This window comes from Muscardinus avellanarius (genome assembly GCF_963383645.1).
Source record: "Muscardinus avellanarius genome assembly, chromosome: 8".
In the NCBI taxonomy this organism is placed as follows: domain Eukaryota; kingdom Metazoa; phylum Chordata; class Mammalia; order Rodentia; family Gliridae; genus Muscardinus; species Muscardinus avellanarius.
Genome location: NC_137794.1, coordinates 94,893,195 through 94,914,178, shown reverse-complemented (window position 1 = coordinate 94,914,178; position 20,984 = coordinate 94,893,195). Strand labels below are relative to the sequence as shown.

General features: G+C 36.3%; 1 protein-coding gene across 2 annotated transcripts in view; it reads right to left on the bottom strand.

Moving 5' to 3' along the window:
- ADGRG6 (adhesion G protein-coupled receptor G6) overlaps positions 1-20,984 on the bottom strand; it is a gene marked incomplete at both ends in the record, with an annotated part of 141,243 nt that overhangs the window by 53,571 nt on the left and 66,688 nt on the right. Inside the window, 4 exons of one of the 2 annotated variants that reach the window (XM_080700639.1) lie at positions 850-933; positions 3,237-3,305; positions 14,597-15,220; positions 17,671-18,012. In XM_080700639.1, the coding sequence (XP_080556765.1) occupies positions 850-933; positions 3,237-3,305; positions 14,597-15,220; positions 17,671-18,012 (1,119 nt within the window). The remainder of the gene's footprint in view (positions 1-849; positions 934-3,236; positions 3,306-14,596; positions 15,221-17,670; positions 18,013-20,984) is intronic. The other variant, XM_080700640.1, reaches the window with a different exon arrangement.

The following is a 20,984-nucleotide window of genomic DNA, read 5'->3' as shown; positions in this document are numbered from 1 at the left end:
CCAGAGAAGAGTTCCATTCCCAGTACCATAAAAAAAAAAAAAAAAGTAACAGAGACAGAGGCTGTCCGCAAACCCAATCCTCCAGTCACATTCTAACCATTATTCTTTTTTTGTGTGTGTGGTGCTGGGAATGGAACCCAGAGGCTTTCTACCTTTGGGCTACACTCCCAGACCTATTTTGTATTTTATTTGGAAACAGGGTCTCACTAAGTTGCTGAGAGCCTCACTAAAGAGCTAAGGTTGGCTTCGAACCTGCGCAACCCTCCTGTCTCAGCCTCCCAAGCGCGGGGATTACAAGTGTGCGCCACCATGCCTGGCTCTAACCATTATTCTTCAATAAATAAAAATAGAGAGCAAGTATTACCAAGGAAATTGATTTAAATATCATATCATAAACTTTTGGAAATAAAGTTGATTTCAATGAGAAATTAAGTTACTAAAATTAGTGTTTTGAAATTATAAAATCTTTTAAAGTTCTTTTCCTGAATAAAATAATCTAAGTATTATGGAAAAATTAGCTTTTTTTAACTCAGGTCTCTATTATAATGACAATTAATTTATTTTAAGTAGATGACTTTCTCTTAAAATTTCCTTTAACAAAAACTTTGCCTGTAAGAGCAGAAGAGGAGGACTGGAAATGAAGTCATTCCACTGGTTGGAACAATGAGAACTAAAGAGACACAAGTGCTATTTATTTATCTTTCTAGTCATCAAATGTACAAATGTACCAACTGCCTCCTACAACAGAAACTCTGTTGGAACACCAGATATTCACACCCTTAGAATCCAACTTAGAATCCAGCTATTATGTAAAACATACTACAAATAAAAAAGGTAATGATTTCTTACCATCCTTTTGTTTATCGATTCTATTAGTAACAGGCATGTTAGTGGAGACAGTGGGTGGTGTAGTACTAGCAGAATTTACAGTAGCTGGTAACAGAGATGAGAGAGATATAATTTTGCAAGGAGCACTGAACAGTTAAAATGGATAAGTAATTTGCAATTAATGCATGAAAACACGTAGAGAAGGAATGAAAAATCATTGCGACCAATACTACATTCTCTAATGTTATAATGCATAGGATTATGCAGTGTTTTCTATGACACATTCAGAATCAATTCACAAGGCCTTTGGTGCCTTATTATGTAGGATCCAGAGCTGGCACAAAGGGACCGGAGAATGGACATTTAGAGTCTAGACCTAGGTCTACCATTAATAGGCTGGCACTCAAACAGCAAATTATTTAACGTTTCCAAAACTCAGTTTTTGGAGTTTTTAATATATGTTAAAATATATATATATATATATATATATGGCAATCTTTATAAACCTATACCTTAAAAATGATCTAATTATATACAGTTATATTTCCAATTATATCTAATTAATCATCTAATTATATACATATATATAAAACTGTCAGTCTGCTTGGTTTTATAGATACATATATGTGTGTGTGTCTCACACACACACACACACACACACACACACACACAAACACGTGTGTGTGTTATCCGTTATCCCCTCTGGTTCCTCAAAGCATTGACTAGAGATTTAATCTTTGAAAATTTTAAGAGTATCAGATGCCTATCTTTGACATTAAACATCTTCCTTGTAAAGACTGCCCTATTTTTATCCATCAATATTTAGTAAGTATATTGAGATATTTAAATGGGTGATTTAAAATATTTAGTTGATTATACAGAAGACTGCATTTCAAGTGCCTGTTACAAAATATTGAATTACCTGATACAAAAATGTGCATATGTAACTAAAATGACTTTCTAATCCAAAGTCATATTGAGACTTAAATATGGGACTTTTTCACCCAAGTGAATACTATAGATAGATTAAAAGAATGAAAGTATGTGTGTGTGTGTGTGTATACATATATATATATGTGTGTGTGTGTGTATACATATATATGTGTGTGTGTGTGTGTGTGTGTGTATGTATATATATATATATATATATATATATATATATATATATATATATATATATGTAGTGGTACTGGGGTTCCTGGAAACCCTTCTACCTCCGGGGTACACTCCCAGACCTATTTTATACTTTTTATTTGGAAACAGGGTCTCTTAAGCCAGAAAGGCTGGCTTTGAGCCTGCGTGATCCTCCTGTCTCTACCTTCCAAGTGCAGGGATTACAAGCGTGCACCACCACGCCCAGCGAAAGTATAATTTTTTTAAACCTTCAGATCCTGAAACAAAGAACAGTTATATTTTTCTGGTGTGCTTCACAGAACTATTTAAGAGATACACAGAGTTTATGGAAAAAAAACTAAATTTAATTTTCATAGGGTAATGATCGATAGTAAGTGAGGATAATAACAAGTTTGCTTCTCTCTCTGCTGGTCCTACTCCCAGAGTGGACATACAGGAAAGAGCTTCGGTTTCTACTTGTTTGATCTCACTTCTAACCGTCACTTTTGTGCCATTATACTCTTCATAGGATTTTTGTGCCATTATACTCTTCATAGGCTTTGTCAAAGGCATAGCCATGATTCTCATGTGATACATAGAACATGCTACTTCATATAGAAGTATTTATTAAAACAAATGGATGAAAAGAGGTCATGAGTAATTAGAAGGAGCAATGATTAAATTAAAGCAACGTATTTATATCATTTAAAAAATGTGACTTTTTGTATTATTTGCATGCAAATATTTAGTATATAATACATAATTGAATACTGGCATTGATAGTCATTAAACATCATAATAAGCATAGTTATGTTAACATTAGATTAGTATAATAATTTTTATCTTAAGATTTAAGCTATATTGCACATCATAAATTCCCTGATGCCTTTCTCTTAAACTTAGCTAAATATTCAATTTAACTCTTCCCCTTGCTTTATAGCCCATTAATATTTCTTCAAAATATTTTACACCTGTATTTATACTGGACCTTTACAGTATTGTTGAGAAGAAACAGAAGAGAGATATAAAATCAACCATTAACAGCATCTAATCATTCATATTTTTAAAAATTCAGTGTTTTATAAGAATATGGTCATTTAGTTTTTGAAAGCATTCTTTCTCCACACTGTATGCACTATGCATCCACACAACTAAAACAGATCCAGAAATTCTTCTCTTTTGCTGGTTTCTGAATTTCCAAGTGAAAAATAAGATAAAAAATTAAAGCAATGACTATCATTCAAAACAGTAAGTAGGAAGCAGGGTGACTGCAGAGGATGATGCTGGCTCCCTACCTTGACAGAGGGTCCCCAGGTCTGCACAGTTCGCCAGTTCTGCTGCTGGAAGTGGGATCAGGTAGGAACCTTGAATAACACAGAGAGAATATACCAGTTTGACTTTTGATTTACTGATATTGTGAAACAGTCATGAATCATATGGTTGGTAGAATAAAAATGTCATAGAAGAGCTCACCAATAACACTCCAATAAAAATTTCTCTTAAGGTCACTGTACCTTAATTTTCTCACATGTAAAATGAAGGTATTGCAAGTTCCCTTAAAATCTTAAACTCAATACATTGCCCATCTAATACGTAATGAAAAGAAGTCCTATAGTCCCTTAAAGTTTGTGAAAAAAGTTCAAGGCCTTTTTGCACAATTAATCCTTGAGTCTTTGGTGGAAATTTGGACAAATAAAATAATATAAACATTAAGGAAAAGTTTCAAAAATGAAGTTGGAAAATATGAATTACTCATAAAACATATTTTTGTTTCATTGGTCTCAGTATGACTGTATTATTTGCAATTCTAGAATTTGTTTCTGCGGCTCTAAGTAAGTCTTGTGTCTTATTTCAAGCTTTTATTGATTCACCCTCAGCAAGGAACAAATTTTAAGCTGACTTTCTAGTAGAAGTAGTGGGTTTTCTGTTGCTCGAAATCTTTCTGAGAAAATTAAAAGACTTTAACCAACAGGATGAGGCTGGGTTAAAATGGGCTAAACTTCTTACAAAATATACTGGATTAAATGAAGACATAAGAATAAATACCAATGTATGTGACATAGATACATATATATACATATATATACCGATAAGTACATACATAGATAACACATACTATATATCTAATATTTAACAACATTTATATAACAGTAATTTCCTCCTAATGTTTAAACATCATCTCAATTTTCCCATGAGAAAAGGCAGAGCAAATGCATGAGTTCACAAAAGACATCTAATTAGGTAGATAGTGTGCATGACCAGAAAACACCCCAGTAGTTTAATAGCATCTCAAGAGGATGGTTTCTGCATTCATAATTGCCTCAGGCACCCAGCCCAGGGAAGAGATCATGGTATGTCAGATGGCCCAGCTTTAGAGGCAGGTCTTTGACAGGCTGTCAACGGGTCTTGTCTCAGATGTTTACATGTTCATGCAACAAACTCATTGCCCACAGTATGTGAGGTACAGAAGCCAAACAATGTCTATTGCAATGCTTGCAGAGATCCGTGAGTGGGAGCAGGCTTCACAGCTCACAGTGTTAGGCAAGGTGTTTTGAAGATGGTAGGGGGCTGAGGATGTAACAGCAGCCGGATGAGAAGAGGGAACAGAAAATCAATTAGGAAGAAGAATACTCGGCACCTAAAGGTGTAGGAGATCTGGAGCTATCAGACAGAACTTCTGAAACATATACATGGAGGGACTGCAGGGATCTGTGAACCCATGTAACTTGGCATGACTGCAGTAGAGTCACTGCAGGGAACCTTAAGAATGACCAGATATGAAGGTCATCAGTAGCTTGTGGAGGGCCATGAGCAGCAAGACCTTGAACCTTCTTCCAATGGTGAATCACACACACACACACACACACACACACACACACACACACACACACACACAGTGGGTGGGTGCTAGGGATTTACTGAATAAATTGGTGAATACATTATGAATGACCATTAAAATCCTGAATTATTTTTTGAAGGCAACAGGGAAAAAATGAAGAGGAGCTAGGAAGAAAGGTAGATTTACATTTGAAAACAACGATTCATGAGGTTCTGTAACTAAAGCCAAGAAGATACGAGAAGCAGGAATGATATTAGCAACTCAGGTTATCGTGAGCATAGTCAGAATGGATAGAAAGGGACAAGTATGAAAATTTAAATATGGAACATATAGGACTTAGTAACAAGAAATCTTAAAAAGGACTATCAAGGTTTTAGGGACTAACTGGAAAAAAGAAGAGGAAGGGAAGAATAGAAACCAACTTGAGAAACTGGTACATAATAAATGGAGATATAAAATACCAGGGGCACAAACTTCAGTAGAAAGGGGTAAACAGTAAGTCCTGTAATAGAAGCTGAGGTGCCTGCTGAGCATCTAGATTCATGGGAAGTTGCACCTGTTTTTATAAGAGGTCTAGCCAGAAAATATTCAACAGAAGGTATAGATGGGTTTGGGCTGACCAGCCCTGGAATTTTGATTTGAGAGCAGAACAGGATGGAACCATGAATATTCCTATATGTAAGTATCAGAAATATAGACAAGAAAATGTAAAAACAGCTCTTGTAGAAGGTGGCTTTGTTAAGTAACTAGCTATACATTAGCAGACTGGGTTGGCTTGGAGGGACTAGAAGTTTACCCACAGAGCCTTGTTCACCTTAACCTTCTCCCCTGTGGGAAAGGGGCAAAGAAACAACACAGGGTCACTAAGGTGTAATGCAAGGGCAGTAAATCACCCCAAATGCAACATGTATAAAGAAGGTGTCCAGATGGGCTATAAACTGACATGTGGAACACTCCGTGATGCTTTGCATACCTGGAAACGGAGAGCTCCAACCTCATCGCTGGAGTGTAACCCTATTTCCCCAGGCTGTATTTCTGGGAATGGCCCACTCCAAATGCCTTCCTCTGGAACGTCACTGACCCTTTTGCCTCTCTTCATGGACTTTTTCATATGGTGCCTTCGTTTCTCTAAATAAACCTCCTCTATCCCCAATGTGTGCTTTCTGTATGAATGACTTCCAAGCAGATAAGCAAGGATTGAGGTTGTGCTGAATAAATTTTAAAATTTCAATTGCCCACTTCTTGAGTGGGTTATTAGTTTACAAATGGCCAATAAAAACATGAAAAAAGCTCAACATCACTAGCAATCAGGGAAATGCGAATTAAAACTACATTGATATTCCATCTAACCCCAGTTAAAGTGTCAATCATCAAGAAGTCAAACAACAATAAATGCTGGCGAGGGTGTGAGGAAATAGGAACTTTTCTATACTGCTGATGGGATTGCAAATGGGATCTCTATAGAGATCAGCACGGAGATTCCTCAGAAAACTGGGAATGGGTCCACCATATGATCCAGATATACCACTCCTGGGTACCTTTCCAAAGGGACAAAAATCAGAATATTATAGTAATGTGTGCATATCCATGTTTAAAGCAGCACAATTCATAACAGCCAAATTATGAAACCAACACAGGTGTCCATCAACAGATGAATGGATCACAAATTATGTTATATACACATAATGGAATTACACTCAGCAATAAAGAAGAATAATATTTGTAGAAAATGGAAGGACCTGGAGAACATTATAAGAAGTGAAATTAGCCAGTCACTGAAAGAGAAGGGTCATATGTTTTTTCTCATATATGGAAGCTAAGGAGTAACAGGAACTCTAAATAATGGAAGAAACTCCAGTGGAGTGAGGGAGGTGGTCTTAGAGAGGGATGTCTAGTGAAGGAAACACTTCTGTTGGCATTGCCTTGTATGTGGAAGGAGGGAGTTGGGAGGGAGCCGGGCACGTCACCATCACTGTGAACTGCATTATGATGTAAGAGTATAATGCACCAATCAAAATATATAAAATAAGTATATAAAAATACGTAAAAAGATCTCCTACCTAGCGACAACTCCACAGAATTTAAGCAAAAGTGCAATGGTGTCCAGGGTGTTGCCCTATCAAGTACACCAGAAAGATAGAAAATGCTAAAGCCCAAGAAGACCCTTAACTTCGCTTTTGACAGTAGAACTCTTGAAATGAGCTTCAGTTGTGTGGGAATGAAGAAATCTAGACTACTGAGGAGTGAACGTAAAAGGAAGTCTGGTTGTGCAAGGAAGCTGATGGAGAGGGAGAGTGCTGAATACCGAAAACATAGCCATGTGCACAGGACAAAAGCACATTTGAGGAGGCCGAAGCGGAGGCAGGATGGAGGCAGAATCATTTTATCTCGAATGCTTTCTGCTGTTTATTCTTTCCCATCACAGTGCAGGCCCACTTTTTGCAGGACCTCTCTTCTCTCATAGGCACTTCCACTTTACAAAGGGATTTCTGGAAACTAAGGAGCCCTTTCCAACTCAAAGTGACTGATGAAATCTCAGCCACTGTGACAGGCAACTGAGCGGACCCTGGGATGGAGTTCCTGTGGTTCTCAAGTTACACACAATGTTGGCAGTCAGAGGCTCCTTAGGCCACTTCTGGAATTGATACAATATCTCTGGAAGACAAAGGGAGATAAGAGTACAGCACTGTGGGAAAGAAGTTCTCAGGCTAACTCCGTTTCCACAACATGTTAACAAGCCAAGAGGTAGAAAGAAGGAAAGGCAATAGAGAGCTATGATTTACAATAAGATATTTCACAATTTCCCTTAGCATTTATCAGTTTCATTGTGTGGCACCAAGTGTAATTTTAGTATGTGATATGCTTTCGTGGGAAATTGTATTTGCTTCTTGATATTTCAATTATCTGTTCTTTCTGGGCAAATTCTAGCAAATTAACATTGCTTTATATATGCTTAATAAATGATGCTTTCTGATGATCCAACAGAGCAGTAGAAATTAAATTTGAAGACTGCTTTCGTGGGATGGCAGAAAACGAGCGACAAATGTGATTGTAAAGAAGTTAAACTGATGAATGAAATCTTAAGCTAGAAAACATCAAATTACATTAACAAAACCAGGAAATATAAAAAAAAGTATACTGAGGCAGGCATGCTGGAACACACCTGTCATACCAGCTACTTGGGAGGATGAGGCAGGAGGATCAGTTGAGCCTAGGAATCTGAGGCTAGTCTGGGACACACAGTAAGACCTCATTTTAAAAATTAAAAATAATAGCAGGGCGTAGTGGTACATGCTTGTAATCCCAGCACTTGGGAGGTTGAGCCAGGAACATTGCAGGTTTGAAGCTAGCCTCATCTACTTAATGAGGCTCTCAGAAACTTAGTGAGACCCTGTTTCCAAATAAAATTAAAAAAATAGGTCTGGGAGTATAGCCCAGGGGTAGAAAGCCCCTGAGTTCCATCCCCCATACCACATACACAAAAAGAAATAATTAAATAAATAATTAAAAATAAGGCAAAAGTATACATAACTTCTCATTTTTACAAAATTTCATTTTAAGTTTATCTGCATAAAAATGCCAATGTCATGATCCATTTTCCTAGGCTGATGGATTTATAAATTGGGAAATCAAAGAAGAAATAATCCTTTCTCCAGGATAATGATTTACCATAATATTAATTAATTAATTAAATTTATTTATTTATTTAGGTGATACTGGGGTTCCTGGAAACCCTTCTACCTCTGGACTATACTCCCAGACACCTATTTTTTATATTTTTATTTAGAAACAGGGTCTCTTAAGCCAGCGCGATCCTCCTGTCTCTGCCTCCCAAACACGGGGATTACAAGCGTGTGCCACCTCGCCCGGCATACAGTTAGATTTTTTTGAACAAAAATGTAATTGCTGAAAATATATAGTTGGGAAAAAATTATAAAGTTTAATCTTTTTCTCTATTGTTCTTCCCAAATCATGCTACTGAAAAGAGTCCCTGTATACTTATACAGGTTGTGGTAAAATGGGCTGATTTGTAGCCAATGGCTCATCTTATCGCCTATTTGAAAATCCAAGTAATTTTTTTTGTGTGTTACTGGGGATGGAGCACAGGGGCATTCTACCTCTGAGCTATACCCCAGCCCTATTTTTTATTATTTATTTTGAAACAGGGTTTCACCGAGTTGCAAAGGGCTTCATTAAGGAGCTGAAGCTGTCCATGAACTGCCATCCTTCTGTCTCAACCTCCCAAATCCTGGGATTGCAAGTGTTTTCCACCATGTCCAGATGAAAATCCCAATAATTTAAAACCCTCACAGGAAGTTTCAATAAGCATAAAAATTAAAAAATAAGACCTTTCAGTTTTCTTTGCATAGTTGTTACTAAGATAAATTTTGTGGCTTTTTATAAAAGCATGTTTAAAATAATTTTTTTTTGAAAATCATTCATGCCAATTAAGAGTTTGAGCATTCTTAAAGAATAAAGTCCTTTGAGCCAGACATGGTGGCACATGCTTGTAATCTCATTTTGGGAGGTTGAGACAGGAGGATTGTGGGTTCCCAGCCAGCCTCAGCTACTTATAAAGCCCTTCATAACTTAGTGAGACCCTGTTTCAAAATAAAAAATAAAAAACAGGGCTGAGGGTATAGCTTAGAGGTAGAATGTTCCTGGGTTCAATCCTCAGTATCAAATAAATAAATAAATAATAAAAATATTTGTAAAGATAAAATGATTTATATTAATTTTATTAAAATTGATTTAGTAAACTCAAAATAAACTCAATTATTGTTAGGAATAGAAGGAAGGATATGTTAATGAATTAGAGTTTTGTAGCTATTAAGGATATATAAATGCAATAATTATGAAAGGGTAGGAATCTGGGAATTGATAATGTCAGCAATGAGATGCAAACTTTTGGATATGAAAACAAATGTCTGTAAAAATTCAGAAATTTCTAGAAAAAATTAAGTTGGGTACTTGTGATTTGTGTCTTATCTCTTCATCCACAATGACTAATAGATGGAAGTGCTTAAGATATGTTTGTTAAACAAATGTAATTTGTTTGAACTTGTACTATTCAGGAGTTATACTGTACCACTCCTCAGGAAAGAGCAGTAATCAGTAAAATAAATAAAACTGCTAGAGAAAGCACTGTCTGTTCTTTGTGAAAGCTGATGGACATTAGCCAGTATCTAAACTTGAATTCTAACACAGGCAAACAGTTGCACCTATAATTAAAGAGTCAACGAAGGAAATTACCTGTCCTTGAAGATCATAAAACAGTATTTTTAAAAATTTGCTCTAGGAAAAATAAAGATGCTATAACATAAAAAAGAATTATTGCTAGACAAAACATTTATTTCTGGAAAGGACTATTGAGAATAACTATATTTTTTTAAAAAACTGAAAATTTCTTAATCCAGATACATTCCCCAAATATGCTTAGGAAAGTATAAGGAGATTTTCCATTGAAATATTTATTAGTAACATATTGATTTTATTAAGGCAAGGTTATTTCACTTGTAAAACAAATGACAGGATATTTAAGTACTGAATGTAGTCTGTTCTGCTTTACTCTAACTTTAATATTGTAACTTACTTGGCAATCTGCCATTGAAAAATCACTTTCTATCATAAGTGGATTCTGGCCCAGCTCATATTTAACAGGCATTGTCAGCCCCATGGAATGTTAGGAACGAGATCCGATTTTCCTATTGGTTACTGTACTGATCATTAGTGGGTTGGAAATGAAGATAACCATAAACAGCATGGCACAATGTTTTCCGGAAAAAAAGAAAGGTTAAAATGTTAATAAAACACACTTTTTTCTACTTATTGAAGTTTTACATAGCTAACAAGCCTAGATATAATCTCTGTTACAGGTATTTCCTGTCAGTTAATAAGTAACTTGGATTCTTCAACTCCCAAAGCTGATGATTAAGCAACAGGAAATTCCCTTCTCCCATCATCACTCCTGACGCACAGACCAGGACATCTGAGCGGAACCGGGATGTTTAGCATCACCTTGGAATGGCGAGAAGATTGTTATAAAAGTCAAAGGGTCAAATCTATCGACTCAATTCTATTGACTCTGAAGCTTGTGCTACTCTTGATGAAATCATTTTGAAAATTTACAGACCACTAAGGTATATAAGCAGGTATTTGATATATTCCAGTAAATCTAAGGCTCGGGAAAGTTGTCGCAAAAACAGTGTTTAAGAAAATATGAGAACTGCCTGGTCTCACTTATAGGTGGAATTTTAAAAAGTTAAAATTATACAAGCAAAGAGTAGAATGATGACTATGGGGGTTGGGAAGGGGTCGGGAAGATGTAGGTCAAAGATACAAAATTACAGTTAAGCAGGAAAAAATGTGTTCAGGAGATCTATTATTTAACATGATGTCTATAGTTAACAGCAATGTGTTGCATATTTGAAATTTCCCAGACACAAATATACGAGGTAACAGATGCATTCACTAGCCCGAAGTCACCATTTCACAATATAAACATCCGTCAAGGCATCATGTTGTACAGCATAAATACATATGATTTTGCAATGCCAATTTAGAAAAAGATATAATCAATTAATTTAAATAAATAAAGCATGAGGACTCCCAGATATAAAGTGGATAAGGAGAGAGGTGTTTTAATTCATCAGCCACTTCAAAAAATTGTTTTTTCTAAGGTTCACTCTCATACCAAGTTATACAGAGAAACAAGTGTCCTAACTTGGGATTCCCAAACTTAAAGGCCTACCAGGGTCAGAAGACAATCCTAAGATAAAAAAGGAACTGGAGTGGGGAGGATGTGGAGAGTGCTGAGGATTGAGGTGACCTGGAAAACCCCTTAAAAGCAGTTACCACTCCTGTGAAGAGACAATAGCCAAGCATTTTGTCTGCCAGAAGAATGCCCCAAATTCACTTTGATATGAAATCTAATTTCTAACCTAAATAGTTTGTAGTTTAAAAGCATTATGTAGAATGAATGCAAGTAAATGAGAACAAATAAATACTACCAACATCACCCAAGTCTAAGGGCTAAACAGGACTGTGGGTAACTGGTTTACTTTCTCTGGCCTTAGAGATCTGTCAGGTTCTTTCCAGTGTTGTCCCAAGTGTGAGCTTCAGCAAAGTGGGCTCTTCTGATTCCTGGGGCTAGTTCTAGGGGTTGGAAAATTTTCTCCTAAAGGGCTTGAGTAGGTCAGTCTTGTGGTACAATGGTCTGACACCATAAAGGGCTTGACAGTAAATATTTTAGCATGGGGGCCCTGGTCTGGCTATCACCACAGTCAGCTTAGCCACAGTAGCACAGATGCAGTCATGGTAAAACATACATAATGGGTATGGCTGCATCTCAACAAACCTATATTAAAAATAATAGCCTGCCATGGGCCCTCCTAGTTTGCAACCCCTGGTTTTAAGGATTGCTTAGAAAACAAAGGAATCCCTGTAATACTATATTCCTCATATTTTATATTAATATATTAAAAATACTATTGGATAGGAATCATAATAACTTTGTGTAAAACAATAGTATGCTACCTAGTACTAACACTATGTAAAGCTAGTGTTTTCCCAGAGGAGCTGGTTCTTGGACCATCATATTTCTCCTGTGGGCAAGAGTAAGCTCACCTACTCTAGACCATCATATTATCTAGTCCTGCTTACACTGAGAGTCTAACTTATACTGGTTAAGAAAGCACAGCTCTCAAATTAAGCATTCTAGGTTCAAATCTTGGTATGGCCACTTACTAATTTGAATGACATTGAATGAGTTATTCAATCTTCTTGTGCTCCGAATACCTCATATGTAAAATGAGGTCAAGAACAGAACTCACATGATGAGCTCTATGGTGTAGAAAGTGATTAAATATGTATGAAGTGCTTGCAATGGAATATAGTATATACTATACATTCAATTTAACTATAATTTTAATTCTAGCAATTACTAATATACCTAACCAAAATATTTTTAGTTGCTATGGTCCTCAAAATATTGCCCCATAAAAGACAAAAATATTAGAACAGTCTATATTATGAATATTTAATAATGGACAAGAACATGGTAAAGCCAATAGACCAATGACAATTACCAGGAATGTAAGAAGAAAAATATATTTCCTGCTTGTTACCCACACCAAACATGCTCTTGACTTTCTCAATTTCCTCGCTGAACGAAAGGTTCAAGAATCTGTAAAGATCCTCTCTAGCTAATCTCTCACCATGAGAGGGTCTTATAGAATGCCATAGCTCTTAGAGTTTCAGTCTTCTCTGGAACATGTCGTGGTTCATCCTCTTTACAGAAACTCATGAGAAAACATTTCTGTAACATCGCGTGATACACTTCGTAGCCTCTGCAGGCGAGCCGTGGACCACACGGAGAGGTAGGAGACCTCCGTGGAGGGGTAGGTGACAGCATTTACCAGGTTGGAAAGAAAAACAAAGATCTGGGAACAATGAAAATCTGGCCTCAGGTCTTCACAATGAGTCCTGTTTTGTGCAAAGTATGGGGAATGAACTGATAAAATGGTCTCTTAAAACACATACAAACTGTTTTTGGATACTAGGATCCTTCTTCTCTCCTTAACTGAAATTTCTGTGACTAAAAAGTATATATGATCAATACTTTAGATTTACATATGGCATTTAAAATTGATAACGAAAAGTTTACTTTTTCTGTTTGAATGAGTCCTATCACGATACAAAGACTTCCAGATTTAACTTGTACAAACGGAATATTTCATGGAGGTCTGTCTTAATATGTTTTTGTTATATAGAACTATTTTCATAAAATATTGCATTCAGGGGCCTCCAGTTATATCACATTTAAAACTATCTTAAAGAGAAAGCAGAGAGAAGAGTATTTGAAACAACTACAGTTGCTTACTTTCAAATAAATGGCGGTGAAAGTTCGAAGAAAAAAATGGCAATTCTTCATAATCAAGATTTTCTATGAAATGAACAGTTTTATATGTTTTACTTAAGTATTACAATTGAAATTTCATTATAGGATGAAGAAAGATTAGTTCATTAGTGAATCACATTTGTGGTCAAAACCAATAACTTATTTATTAATCTCTTTTGTTTTAAACGTAGTGTTAACATTTTTGGTTGAGACATGATCATTTTAGCCATTTTCATAGTGATAAACTGTGTGATAATTTATGACACAGGGAAACCTTAAGAATGGTAAGGCCAGTCAGGCATGGTGGTGCATATCTGTAATACCAGTACTTAGGAGGCTAAAACAGGAAGATCACAGGTTTGAGACCGGCTTCCACAACTTAGTAAGACCCTCAGCAACTTATCAAGACCCTGTTTCAAATACAAAATTTAAAAAAAGGACTGAGGGTGTCACTTAGAGGTAGAATGCCCCTGGGTTAAATTCTGAATAACCTCCCCCCCACCACCAAAAAAAGTGGTAAGACCAAAAGCTTTCACGGGATATGCATTATCTGTAATGAAATATATCCTATAAAAGGCTGAGCAGGTAACATTTTTTTTTTTTTTTTTGGTGGTACTGGGGTTACTGGAAGCCCATCTACCTCCGGTCTACACTCCCAGACCTATTTTTTTTATATTTTGAAACAGGGCCTCATAAGCCAGCGTGGCTGGCTTTGAACCAGCGCGATCCTCCTGTCTCCGCCTCCCAAGCGCGGGGATTACAAGCGTGCGCCACCACGCCCGGCTGCAGGTAACATTTTTAAAACTAAAAGAGATCTTTAATGACATTACATGTATGAATATGTGTATGTATGTATAATTTTTTACATTTTCATAGAACAATGCTAAAATATCTGAATTCCTGTGCCACAGACTTACCACAGCTTAGGTTGCTTTCTGCTTTCAGAGCCAGGCTTGGGATATTCCAAAAGTCATTCTGCCAATCCACCACATTTCCTTTCGCATTACAGCTGAGATTGGAGAGGAGTTTTGAATTCATGGTATAATTCCAAAGTCGAAAGTTATAAATGTCCCCTTTTAGAGAGGGGATGTCATTTCTATTGGAGCCCAACAACAATTTCCCATTCCCAGGAATAACTCTACTAATGGTAGAATCGCATGGAACTGTTTCATAGTTTCTTTTGAAATTCACACCAACAAAGCCTAAAGAATTATTCCAGGAGAGACAGAGTTCCTCAAAGCTGTCGGTGAAAATCTCTTCTTTTTCTTTGACAGGTAACACACTGTTCAGGAGGCAGACTGAGCCAGAAATGGAGAGGAAGTGGCCATTATTGGCCTTTCCAAAGCTGAGCAACTGTGAGAAGGATGCATCTGCGTAGGAGAAGGCCATCCATTCCCCGGCATCACTGCCAACCTTGGTAGCTTCAAAGCACAGCGTGAAAGCACTGAGCTCCGGGATGGAGACACTTTTGGCAACAGAGACCTGGTAAGCATCTAGTTTCTGGGGTAAAACAACTTTTTGATTCCTTAAGGACACGGCCACTAGGAGAAAACACAACACCAAAGATGAGTTAACTCCAGAATATGGACCGATGAGATACCAAACATCTGAAATACCGCTTCCTGCTCATTACCTTTCCCCACCCTGCCCCTTGCTTCTCTTTTCATCCTCTATCACCAACCCCTTCCTTCGTGATATTTTACCAATAATATCAACAATAAGAAACCTTGCCCCGCTTGTAATCCTAGCATTCGGGAGGCTGAAACCGGAGGATTGCTGTTCGCGGACAGCCTCAGCTACTTAGTGAGGCCCTCTGCAACTCAGTGAGACCCTGTTTCAAATTAAAGAATAAAAAATAGGGCAGGCAGTGTAGCTCAGAGGTTGAATGCCCCTGGGTTCCATCCCCAGAACCACAGAAAAAAGAAACCCTGCCCATTTTAACTCTAATCACAATTGAGTGTCACCCCTAAACTTTGAGTTAATAGTTTTTAATCTCTGAACTAAAATTTTTTTTAAAAAAAGTAACTTCCTAATTAAGAAAAGAACTGGTTTCAGGAAGGCTTTGTTTACACATGAAGATTTTTTAAAAATGTGTTATTTTTTAAATACTTTCTAAACATAACCAATAGCTCTTATTTTATTAACAATTGTCCTACACTCTTCTCAAACATTCTCAGACCACCATCTTCCCTTCAGATACTCCATATCTCCTTCTTCCCCCATCAGCAAGATATTTCAGGAACAAAAGCTAAAAAAATTCGGTTGAGGGGAAGGTCTAATATTAAGTAAAACAAAAAAAATTCAGGAATAGTTCCTTTATACTTTGACATATGAGATATTTTTTGAGAGACAGAAGCAGCGGATCAAGGCCCACACCCCAGCCCTTCCCTATAGCAGCCACAGGACCTTGGACCTGCTACTTCGTCTCCTTCTCTCTTACTCTCCTTATCTGTAAAATGTAGGACAACATCACCTATATGAAGGGATGGTCAGTAAGGAGTAAATACCTTAGTATCTCAAAGCATTGATACCACACCATAGCAAAAAGTTGCAGGGATTACTCTAAGTATCTGCATAATAAATGCAAAATAATAAATTGTATTCTCTTAATGCCTCTGTGATATGTGTGAAATTATTAAATAATATAATGGATTTATCCCTGTGCATTATAAAATTGATTTAAGAGATAAGTATCTCTCCTGAAAAATGTTATTTAAGCTCTGGGAAGGTGGCTTGGTGATAAAGCACTTGCCTAGCACATGTGAATCCTTGGGTTCAATCTCTAGCATCCCTGCATACACACACACATAAATTCTACTTAATTCTTGTTTATATTAATGGTGGTATAAGCATATTTTAACATGCAGCAAGAGCAACTCATTTTATGTAAATATTCAGAAAAATGTATGATAGCATTTAAGAGAATCATGAATTTTATTCTACTTTTCAAATATAAAAAGCTTATAGATCTACTTATACAAAAAGACAATTACATGATACCAACCCAGTATTCTACATGCATTGTTAAAATAAAAAGGATGGAATTCTATTCATCAACACTATATTCCTGGTTATGGTTTTGTGTTGAATATACATAACATTCTAATTTGTATCATTTTGATTTCCAAGTGTCCTATATTTTATATTTCTTAAAACACAATTTTGAAAATCTAAAGCAGGTGTTTCACTAGCCACAATTGTACCTAATATGAATCACGGTCATTAAAAAATTCCTCAACCAAAACACAGTTTATAATGAGGGTCAGCACTGATATGGCTGCCCTTTATTTTTATTTCTTTTCTATTTATTTTAAAATTCATGACATTTACTTTAGGAGACTCATAAGGAGGACACAAAATACATAAATAAATTTCATAATCCTGAAGCTTGAGTTTTCTTAAGCAAAGACTGGTTTGGGAGATAACAAGATTAATTTAATGTTATAATGTCCCAGAATCTGGGAAACATATTTAATGATAATATATTTTATTTCCATCAACTAGCCACTTTCAGGAGGCTTTCTTCACGCTAAGTCATTTATTAGCTTAAGTTATTAATAGCTTTTTTTAAATTGACATGATATTTTTCTATATTTGTCCCCTAGGGTGGTTCTTTAAAAGGGCAACATCCTAAAAGCCCAAAATAAAATGATTTCTAAATGAGGACGTTTATATTTTCAGTAAAGAGTGGTTAGAATTACAGATCTTAATTACTAGCAGTGGAATATCCACTGTCTTCCAAATGGCTTTTAAATGTTCTGCATGTAAACAATATAAAAGAATTCAGCTCTACTGTAACCAGATTTTGGATCTGGGAGTCATAGTCTGCTAATGAGAATGTTCAGAGAATATTAACAGATTCTTGCCCTTATTCCTAATCCTAATCATTCACATTCACATAAAAGAGCATTAACTGTCTTCTGGTCCTTGTGTTTATCGTAGCACATGTTAAATGAAAGCAGAAGGTTGGCGCTGCCTTCAGTTTACATACCTCTGATGTAGCTGGCATTGAAACCTCTCTTCTGGATGCTAAAGTCACTTGAAAAGGACACATGCATCTCATTCGCACTTGAGTTAAATGATAGGCCTTTGGCTGTCGCGCCACAAAATTTACTCTGGCTTTCTCCATTATCAAGGGATAATGAATCATAAATGCAATTCGGAGCTTCTTCGATATCAAAGTCATTAAACGTTATCTGGATGATATAGCCGGTGGGTGCTCGGATGGTCCACATGCAAGCCTGGCTGTTCGGGTAGTCGTTAGGGAAGCATGGAGAAGCAAAGGTCCCAGAAGGGTTGGACAGGACAACCCTGCAGTTGGCACATCCTTGCACTGTTGGCCAGACAAAAGAGAAACAGAGAAGGGCTGGGATCAGATGCGTACAATAAACTAGGAATACCACACACTGGGGACAGTCAAAAAGTAAACATTTAGAAATACCAAAATACAAGCATGAAAATTAAAAGGAAAATTAAACCATCCCAAGGAGTAAAAGAAATGCCAAGCGTGTAACCAAAAGCAAAATAAAAATGCAAAAGTTTAGAGCAATGATTTTTAAATCTCCATCATCGTGTTCTTGGAGAATCCAATGAGCTTTATGAGAACACTTTCCAGGGAAATACACAGACCACTACACACTGAATACAATTTGGGAAGCACAGGACGCCTGAGGAGACATTGAGGACTTCACAAAAGATCACAAACCTGAGTGAAGAATCTCTACTTCAGAAAGTAATTGAACTGAAGCAAGGGAGGTTATAAAACCATAAAGGCAGAGCTCAATATTACTAGACATGGATGTAAGGGAAGAAAAAATGTTGAGAAATAAAAACTTTAGTAGAAAGCTAAAAACGTAAAATTACTGCTAAACACATCTTTTGGAAGACTGCACTTCTTTTTCTCAAATTCAAGTAAATATTATCACCTTGCATCTATGGAACATATAGTTTTGATAATTACGTCCTTGTGTGGTCATCACATTAACTCATTCATTTAGCAAATCTGGAGGGCCTGACCAGCAGAGACCAATGTTTACTATCTTCTCATCCATGGATACTTCTATAATCAATATTCATGTTATTTAAAAATATTGAATAGGTGTGCCAGGTGTGGTGGCGCACACTTGTAATCCCCACACTTAGGAGGTGGAGACAGGAGGATCACTCAGGTTCGAAGCCAGCCTCACTGGCTTAAGAGACCCTCTTTCCAAATAAAAATATTAAAAAATAGGTCTGGGAGTGTAGCCCAAAGGTAGAAGGGTTTCCAGGAACCCCAGTGCCACAAAAAAAAAAAAATTGGATAAGTGAAGGCAGCAATCTCATGTACACAATGTTCTAGATTAAAAAGATACATAATTTTCAAGCAATACTTAAAGCATATTAATAGGGATCCCATTAAATTTACTGCATCCCTCTCTCTTCTGGTAAATTGAGTAGAATGGCTATGTGGCAAAAAGACACTAGTTATGCTTATGACTTGTTCTATGGTATGCTGTCTATTCAAGAACTGACATTTGTCAAGCTGCTGCAGATAGGTTTTTGCTTCTTCTTTTCCCTGTGGCCATGTTGTGTTATGTTCTGATTTGCCTTGATGGCTCTGCTCCCATCCACTCTGTCTATTCACTTGACCATCCACTTGCCCTCTCTATGTTTTTTCCAGGTTTCTGACATTTTAAACGAGGCTGAGGACAGAAAAGGGAAAAAACGATGGTCTTCCAATGTCTTCCAAAAGCCTTGTCTTATCCATCCCTGAAGCACCATGTTCCACACACATGTAGTGCTACTGAGTCATTGTGTTGCTTCTATTTGTGAGATTATTAACTTACTGTCTTCTCCCATTAGTCTGTAAACCCAACAAAAGGTGAGTACCTTTTTCATTCAATACCCTACAGTAACCCTATTACCAGTACTCCACAGTTGCCCTATAATATGAAATATCTTGAGTAAAATGTGTCAAATTTATGAGCAAATGAGTAGCATAAATGAATGGAAACATGGATATACATATTATATATATATATATATATATATATATATATATATATATATATATATAAATTTTTTGGTGGTACTGGGGGATTGAACCCAGGTCCTTCTACCTCTGGGCTACACTCCCAGACCTATTTTATATTTTATTTGGAAACAGGGTCTCTTAAGCCAGCTGAGGCTGGCTTCAAACCTGTGCTATCCTCCTGTCTCCGCCTCCCAAGTACGGGGATTACAAGCGTACACCACCATACCCAGTAACATGGCTATATTAAAGAGTAACTATAGTATATAAAATCAAGTATATAAAATCAAGTCAAATAAATTCTAAGCCTGAAGAAGAAAAAAGGGTACATGAGATTTAGAACATCTCCTTATGACTAGCACAGGATGAGATTACTTGGGATTTTGGATAAGTTTAGTATCCTGTTACGGTACGTTGGGCTCAGGAGAGAGAAGTAGTCCTAGTCAATAATTTATACTCAATAAATTTATCTAATAATAGGCACTGAATATTTAAAGAGAAAATTAAGGAAAATAATTCACAGGCAACATCATTCTCCCAAGATGCGATGTCATTTCTTATATCTAAGACCAAAATAACATTCGTGATTTCCTTTATTCGGACATTATTTTTGCCATATTCTTCTTTAAAGCTGAACAGAGGGTATAAGAAAATTACATTCAAATAGTAGCATTGACTATGTAATCTTAAACATGAGTCTCTGAGCCGCAGTTTTACCACCTTTCCACGGGTTAACATTTCATAATCCTGAAAGTTGTATATAGCACATAGTTAGCACTATTTATATGTTTAGTATTATTAGTTGTTCCTATAACGCAAAATGTGCAATCAGTAATTTAAGAGGTCTGAAACATCAGCTCACATCAGTAGATTTTAGGTATCTACAATGAATATTAAAACATTTAAAGAATTTTTCTATATCATTCTCATTTATAGTGTCTAGATAACATTTAAAGATAGTGATACTAAGTAGAGATTTTCTTAACTGGATGGAATGTCAAACTATGTATGGTATCACCACGTTCACTTTTAAAAATACTTTTATTGGTGCATTGTAATCTCACATCATAATGTAGTTCATAATGATTGTGACATCCATGTTATAGGTGGCTTTACAGTAAGAGCTCAATTATACATTATCTCAATTAATATCCTAACAACTCTGGGTTGTTGTTCATCAACCTTTTAATGAAATATGTATGAGAAAATTGATTATATAACTGACCCAACATTCCACATGTCATTAATAACACAACCAAGATTCAAATTAAGTCTTCTGAATGTAAGTCTGTATC